Genomic DNA, 8,888 nt, shown 5'->3' on the forward strand with positions numbered 1-8,888 from the left:
TTCCGGAAGTCCCAGCCATTTCACCAAAAGTTTGTCACCTCTCTTACGCAAAACTTCTTCGATAAGGTACGTGTCGGGGTATTTAGTTTTCGAGAGTTCCTCCTCGTAGAAGCGCCCCAATAAAATTTCACCGCCACTGTCCTTTATTATATACGTGTGACGGTTCCCGGGTAAAACTCGAACCACGGTAAAAAGTTCCGTGCTCCAGTTTCGTGTGAAACCCTTGTCGAACGTTCGCTTCAATTTACTGATCCTCACCTGGTCTCCAATTTTGTATTTAGGTCTTTTTGTCGTGTGTGTGTACTTTGGACAGTAAACGCTAGAAATTAAACGCTGCTCGTCGGACTTGGTAACGTCAGCTGGCTTTATGCCTATCGTTCTGTGCACCGTGTGATTATAGTCGTTAACGAGTTCCGGAAGAATGGTGACCCACTTGTAGCTTCCCTGAAGCGTGAAGCGTGACCACATGCCCGATTTCAGAGTGCGATTAAATCTTTCCACGATGCTGGCTTTGACGTCGCTGAAGGTCGAGTAATGTTGAACGTCGTGTTTCCGAATAAACTTTTGGAATACGGCATTGTAGAATTCCTTCCCCTTGTCCATGTGCAGAAACCGAGGTCTCCGGCCGCCGCTTTCGCGAAAAATTGTCTTGAATGCTTCCGTGACGCATGTTCCCGTTTTGGCTTTCAAAGGTAGAGCCCATGCGAATTTCGAAAATGTGTCTATGACTGTGAGGAGGTACTTGTTGCCCTTGTTCAATTTATGTATATTTTTTAACTTGCCGCTACTCATCTCCACGAGGTCACTTTCCCAGAGGTCATCGATGCCCTTGGTTACCACCGCTAAACGTTCGTAGTTGCGGCGTGCAGGTTTATGCAATTCTTCGACGATGGCTTGCCTAGACATTTTTAGAGATTGCGTTTGAAGAGAAGCACCAGCGTGATGGGATTCAACGAAGGTGGCACCTCGCTCGTGTTTTGAATGATCAGCTTATCGCCGGCACTCACGTCGAAAACGGTAAGATCTTCGTCTTCGTGTATTTCATATATGTTGCGCGTTTCGTTCCAACGTGCCAGAGGAATGTTTCCTGCTTTCTGGACACCACGATTCGATATCAAGGTCATGGTGGGAACGCTAGCTTTTCTGCCGTGAGACCAGTAAGTAGTGGTATTGACTGTATTATAAACCCAAGAAAGGAAGAGCTCTCCTCAAGCAGAATTGTCTACACTTAAACCTAGCTCAACATGCCCATATGAGCTTTTTGCTCAAGTGTGGAACCCTGTCTAATCCAAGATTTTTGTAAAAAAGCCCTCATGGATTCCATGAGAAAGGAAGAGCCCCCTCGGATTGATTTGCCTATACTTATAAAAGGCACTTCTGTGAGATTGTTGTCCATAAACTTGTCAAAAATATGCCCCTCTTGATGCCCACACTTAAAACTAAGCCAAGATGCTTATAAGAGCCACACACCCATACCCATATTTACTTCCGGTCTATTTTTGGCTATTTCTACCTATTTCTGCCCACTTCCGGTCTATTTCCGGTTTATTTTTGACCATTTCTACCCATTTTGCCCACTTCCGGTCCACTTCCGGTCCACTTCCGGTTTACTTCCGGTCCACTTCCGGTCCACTTCCGGTCCACTTCCGGTTTAAGTTCAATTGGGCACCAGGCTCAACTTCTATATTTAGTATTAAGATAATGTAATTCTTCTAGAATTGCTCCGTGACTCTCTCATTTCTTGCATCATAAACATATGATTTTTCACCTATAAGAATAACACTACATATGGTGTCATCAGGTAATGCCTCATGGAATTCACAGATAATTTTAATACGAGGGCGGATTGAAAAGTTCGTGGCCTGAGTAGGAAGGAAGCTTTTAATTTTAAGTTTCATACATTAGTTGCATAGCTATATCCTTTGGTAGTCACCGTGTAAAATTTCATTTCATTTCATTGCTCTATTGTTTCAGGCGAGGACTTTTAGTGGGCAGAAGTGACGGAAATTTGTGACATGGAGAAAATAGAGCACCGCGCTGTCATTAAGTACCTGCATAAAAAGGGTTAAACACCACAGCAAATTCATACGGACATGGTAGAGACGCTTGGAGACTCCGCGCCCTCGTATTCCATGGTGAAAAAGTGGGTGGCTGAATTTAAGCGTGGAAGAAACAGCATTGAAGATGACCCCCGCAGTGGCAGGCCTGCAACGTCGACCACAACAGAAAATGTCAATAAAATTTGTGACCTGATTTTGAGTGACCGCAGAATCAAAATCCGCGAGATAGCTGAGACTGTGGGCATTTCCTATGAGCGAGCACAAAACATTATCGTGAACGATTTAGGGTTTTCTAAGGTGTCTGCGAGATGGGTACCCAAGTTGCTTTCAGTTGAACACAAACGCACTCGACTCACCCTTTCCCGTGATTGTTTGGAACTGTTTGAAAGTGATCCGGAGGAGTTTATTGGCAGATTTGTGACTATGGACGAGACATGGGTGCACCATCATACACCGGAATCAAAACAACAATCAAAGCAATGGAAACGACAAGGATCTCCTACCCCAAAGAAAGCCAAACAGGTTTTGTCGGCAAACAAGGTTATGGCATCAATATTCTGGGATGCTAGGGGCGTTATCTTAATCAATTTCTTGGAAAAAGGAAAGACTATCCATTCTGAATACTACTGCACCCTGCTGCGACGTTTACGCGAGGAAATTAAAATTAAGAGGCCAGGAATGCTGCGAAGAAAGGTGTTGTTTCACCAGGATAATGCGCGCGTTCACACGTCCCTTGCATCCATGGCAGAAATTCATTCCTGTGGGTTCTAACTGTTGCCGCACCCATCCTATTCGCCTGATCTGCCCCCCTCGGACTTTCACCTGTTTGGAAACCTGAAAAAGTTTTTGGGGGGTCAGCGATTTTCTTCGGATGAAGAGGTGAAAAGTGATGGACTGGGGTATTTTGCAGACCTTGAGGAATCAATTTTTAAAAGTGGTATAGCAGCGTTACCGGAGAGGTGGCGTAAATGTATCTCCCTCGAGGAGGATTACGTGGAAAAATAAAACATAACTTATCCAAATATCTTCTCATTTTCTAGGTCAGGCCACGAACTTTTCAATCCACCCTCGTATTTGTTCTGTCATTCACCACAACCTGTTTTCTTTTTGAAGCATTGATTACAAACATGGGTCTCTGTGCTTTGAATTCATCTGGAGTGTAATACATATCAGTATTGCCAGTAGTGACCCTTTTGTATGATGTAAATGCCTCATATAATTTGAGGAAATCATTCTTGGACATGTCTAAATTATAATTTTCTCTAGGAAAGACCTCATTTCTGCCATTTTTAAGATATATGTTCTTGATGTTGCAGCTATCAAATTTACTTGAATTTTTTTCCTGATTGTTGTGTCTTCCAGTCTGAAACAATACCACTACAAAATCAGGCATGTCATATTGTATACTGGAGAATGAATTTGTAGCATCAAACTCATAATATGTACCAGATGCGGGCTTCTGTACACATTGATATGTATAAAATTGCAGAGGAACCTGTGGATTTTTTATTATATCAGCTTTGTATTTAAGAGCATAACTGGCCTCATACTCAACAACAGGGATTCTTAACTCCATAGTCTGAATAATGCATTTGCCTGCATCTGGTAGGGTATTAGGCAGAGCTTCCCCTGTAGGGTTTATTGCACTGTACCTCATCAAGGCATTATTATCATTTGCAGCTCTTCTAAATGTGATTCTTAACCCACCCTTCCACATAATATCTTTGAAATCTGAGAAGAATCCTGGCAACAGGCGCATAGGGAACAGCACAGTGTGGTTTTTAGATAATATCTTATCACCAGCCTCAAATCCACCGATTTTGTAGTATGAAGCCTCGGTTTTGGATAATTTTAATGTGGCCAAAGCTGTGGAGGTAATGCCTGGATAATCCACTCTGTTTATAACAACGCCATGCTTTCTGATCTCAATTTCAGAGAATAGATGTGGCACAAAATTATCTACCAATCTTATATTTGAATTTGCCGGATATTCTGTACCATCGAGCTTTACAACATCAAATTTGATGTATAGATCTGCTCTGTGCGGGTGTATAAATCCATCCCCTACATCAAGATCAACCTCAACCTCTGTGTTGGGTTGATTTAAATTTGCAAATGTCCTCCTGTTTGGGGGGAATGATTGTAGCTCATAACTCTCAATATTTTCCATTTTCTTCTTGTATGTATTTTTATTTAAATGTTAATTTCTATGATGGCAGTTGTTGTGGCTCCAGCAAAATCAACTAATTCTTCTTTTTCATTAGTGACCATCAATTCAATATAATCTATTCTATTATGACTCACAGGAAAATATAATGTTGGGGATGGATTGTAGATAATAGGCTCCATGAATTCAGAATTAGGTTTGAATGTTGCAATGATGCCTGTTTGTTTGTGAGTGCCTATGCCATTTGATTTGGTGATCATACCCTCAGCCACATTACAGTGAATATTCAGAGTCTCTATGGCTAAGAATTTAGGTATATTAATAGCAGTGTGTTTGATGGCTGGTTCAAGTTTTGTGTTGTTCTCAAAGCCTAACAGCTCTCCTATAGTACCCAGATCCACTGTTTCTGTAGCAGATACAATTTCTACTCTGTGAGTGACAGAATTTTGACTTAACACTACACCTCTGGGTAATTGAGCATTTAGAGTGGACAGATTATATTGCCCTGGAGTAATGACAATTTTTTCATCCCCTATTGCAATTTTGTTGTTGTGGTGTGTAATATTAGGGATCAGGTACATGCCATAAAATGCCCTGAGAGCTATTGTTTTGGGATACACTATGTCATCATGCAATTTGAGTTTCAATATTGAATTTTGGCTGGTGAGATGAAATACCCCCATGATGTTTTAAATACCACAAGGCTTTTTGAAAATCTTCAATTGATGGTTTATTTATTTGAGACATATATCTAAGAACAGATAAACACAAATGTCCACAATTAACATCTTTGAAGTTTTGAACACGGGCATTATTGTAATAAAGATTAGATGAATTTAGATATTTTATTAAATTTTCAGGTGGAACACCTCCAAATGAATCAAACACAAATGCCTCATTTTTTAAATATTTAAGATAACAAATCCAGTGAGTGCCCTGATTTTTGAACTCATCCAAATTAACAATGCCACACTCTTTGTTGAGTGGTTGCTCTGGCAAAGAATCAGACATGTACACACCTCTAAAATGTTTGATGCCCAGTGGCTTGATTAAAGCTTCAATATCTTGGTTTGTAAGCGGCTCTTGTTTTTTTTAAACTTATTCATGGCTCTTTTAACACCTTTGCCTTGTTTCTCCATTGCCAGGTTATGGCGCCTCTGCTCATCTAATTCTGCACTATTTTTCTTGGCATCTATTACTGTTTTTGCTATGGCGGCTGATCCCCCGGCCAAGCTCCCAACAGCCCCGAGAGCAGCTAAGATGGCAGGGATGGTAAATATGAATCCCCCCACATGTGATTTTTTTCTTGATTGCTGTAATTTTTTTAATTGGGGGTACTAAGCAACAATTTCATACCATGACCCTTTGCAATACAAGAATTTTTTTTCTTGCGCTGCTTTTTGGTTAAGAGACTGTCAATAGTTTTAAGAGATTTGAGACCTGCATAAGGTATTTGATACATAACACCCTTGGCCTTCATTGTAGGTTTATTATATACATATTCACAACCCCCACCCCAATTTTTGTTTGGTGCTCATAGCTATGGTGGTTCCCAATGCTGCTATTTTTTCACTCAAAGATGCATCTTTGCTTACAAATCTGCCAAATGCAGCCTCTTCTAATTTCTTGTCTGCAACATGTCTCTTGTCAAGATCAGAATGTGTGTTGTATGCAATATCATGGTCTCTACAAGCAGCATCTAAGGGATTAACACCAGGATCCCCTCTGTTTAATCTAATATCCAGTTTTGTGCCTGGACCACAATACTGATAACCTGGAATGTGTAGTTCAAATGGCAGCTTGTTTATAATGTCATTAACAAGGCCCCGATTTTAAATGCACAATTTTATTACCAGTTTTTTGTTGGGGGCACATTGAGACCAATCAAGATCAAATATTGGCTACAGCCACAGGCACACCACTACCCTACCTTATCAATAACAAATGCTGATAACAAAGTGAAAATCACCAGTGTAGAATTGGAGGATTTTACAGATCCCAATACATTAGAAACAGCCTATACTGAAGATGATGGCTCTTTGGAATTTAAAATACAAATAGGGGACAAATTATATTTAGAAAATCCTGCAGTATCAGCTGCTGAACACCCCATAGTTGCAATATTCTTGTTTACATATTATGTCTAGAAAAATTATTGTTGATGAATTACACAGACAAGCCCGACATAATTTTAAGAGACTCCCAGTAGTCACAAAGGGCATAGATGATTTATGGCAAAGCGACTTGATTGAAATGGCAAGTGGACAGTTGAAAAACTTAGACAAAATCAACAAGGGCCACAAGTATCTACTCACTGTAATAGACACATTTTCAAAATTTGCCTGGGCTGTGCCACTCAAATCCAAGACTGGAACATGTGTTACAGAAGCCCTCAGGACAATCATCAATCAGAGTGGAAGATCCCCGCGCTATTTGCAAACAGATAATGGCAAAGAATTTTATAATTCAGTGTTTCAACAATTTATTAAAAGCCAGGCAATAAAACATTACTCGAGTTACAGTGACCTCAAAGCCTCAATTGTAGAGAGATTCAACAGAACCTTAAAAAATCTTATGTATAAACAATTTACCCTCCAAGGTAATTATAAATGGATTAATATTCTTCCAGAACTTCTACAAAAATATAACAACTCGGTCCATTCTACAATCAACATGAAACCCTCTGAAGTAACTTCATCTGATGAGCAAAAATTGATCAGTACTGTTTATTATCCTAAATATCAGCCAACAACAAGAAAGGCCAAATACAAGGTGGGGGATCAAGTAAGAATAAGCAAATATAAGCACTTATTCAAGAGAGGCTTTACAAGAAACTGGAGCACTGAATTATTTACAGTGGTTCAAGTTAAACCTGGGACCCTTAACACATATATAATAAAGGATCACAGAGGAGAAATTCTCAAAGGCAGGTTCTATGAACAAGAGCTCAGCAAAACTAAACAGCCTGATACATATCTCATAGAAAAAATTATCCGCAGAAAAGGCAACAAGTTACTTGTTAAATGGCTAGGACTTCCAGAACACAGCTGGATCGATGCAAACAAAATAATAATATGAACACCTGGGATGTTATAAAAAGGCTCCCAGAACCTGAACAACAGAATAAGAGAAATGGCAACTTGCTACCTGATAATATTAGGTGTCTTATTGTTGGGCCATCTGCTTGTGGTAAAACTACACTAATGGTTGATAATTTTTTATTGGCACCCAACTGGTTAGACTGGAAAAACAGGCACTTGTATATCTTCTCTAAGAGCTTGGAACAATTAAAATATCAGCAGCTGATGAAGCTATATGATGGATTGGATATTGCCATTTTTGAACCAGATGTTAAGCCACTTCATGAATGTCTCGATAATTCTGTTGTTGTGTTTGATGACATTATATTGGATAATCAAAACAAGGTTAGGAATTTCTTTACACAGGGCCGGCACAAAAACATAGATTGTTTCTACCTGGCACAGACTTTTTCAAAAATACCCAAGCAAATTATCCGAGACAATAGCAATTTTATATGTGTGTTTCATCAAGACCATACCAACCTCAAACACATACATGATGAATATGTAGGTGGGGACCTGAGCTACAATGATTTTTCCAAGATTTGCAGCAAGTGCTGGAACCAGGACAGTTATGGGTTTGTCACAATTGATATGACAAGAACACCCAATAGTGGCAAATACAGAAATAAAATCAACAATTTTCTAGACATTGAAACATAAATAAATAACCATGAAAAGGCCAATAATTGATGATCTTAAATTAAGAGATTATCTTGTAAAAAGATTTAAAGGATGGAAATCAGAGAACCGTGGAATTTATGAAAAACACAAACAAACAGAACAGCCTGTAATTGATGCTATTAATAATTTAGGTAAAAATATCAAAATTGTTACAGAGCAAAATCAAAATTTGCTCACAGAGCTTGTACCTGTAGCTGCAAGGAACATATTAGATTATCCATTCACCCCACTTTCAAGTATTCATACACCTAGTCCTATTGCTCCTAGAAGAATTGAGGCTAGTCAGGATCCTATTGAATTGGGTCTTCTTGCTCAAAAATATTTAACCACACCTAAAGACAATAAAGATGAGGTTTTTGGCTTATATGCTGACACAGAGCTTGATGGCAGCATCATACATAGAATTGGCAATTTCAGAGTAACATTTATGGGAGATGATATAATTGTATATTCAGAATCTCGACTTGGAGAAAAAGGTGCTTTTGTTAAGTATCTCGGCACACCTGGATTATGGGAACTGATGACTAGGAAAAGGCCTGGCAGCTATACAGATCAGGATTATGAGGATTACAAAGAAATATTAATAAAATCAGATGCTCTATACCAGAACAATGATCCCACACAAAAAAGAGTCAAGTCAAGCAGTGGGGCAAAATACAATAATTTAATCAAGCCCATATGGTCACAAATCAAGACTGACAGTGGAATCAAACAATAAAACACCCTGCCTAAAGAATTTGTGTGGGTTGTTGATGTCAGGAAACTTATAGATAGGTTATTGGTGATAGCTGGGGAGGAAAATGCTGGGAACCACAATTTTTACAATGAAAAGGTTGGAATTATGGACATGATAAGCACCAAATTGTCTAATTTTATAGTGAATGACACTAAGGGGAT

General features: G+C 39.2%; 1 protein-coding gene across 1 annotated transcript; it reads left to right on the forward strand.

Moving 5' to 3' along the window:
- The first annotated feature begins 2,093 nt into the window (after nt 1-2,093).
- On the forward strand, nt 2,094-2,831 carry LOC145992419 (histone-lysine N-methyltransferase SETMAR-like). Its single transcript, XM_083128804.1, has one exon. It carries the CDS (start codon nt 2,094-2,096, stop codon nt 2,829-2,831), a length of 738 nt encoding a protein of 245 aa, XP_082984930.1.
- Nucleotides 2,832-8,888: the final 6,057 nt, after the last annotated feature.

Source organism: Lepisma saccharinum, chromosome 9 (assembly GCF_977018435.1).
Source record: "Lepisma saccharinum chromosome 9, izLepSacc3.1, whole genome shotgun sequence".
NCBI lineage: Eukaryota > Metazoa > Arthropoda > Insecta > Zygentoma > Lepismatidae > Lepisma > Lepisma saccharinum.

Excerpts from the sequence above, each read along its gene's own strand:
- LOC145992419 (XM_083128804.1), top strand. The coding sequence starts at position 2,094 with ATGGTAGAGACGCTTGGAGACTCCGCGCCCTCGTATTCCATGGTGAAA.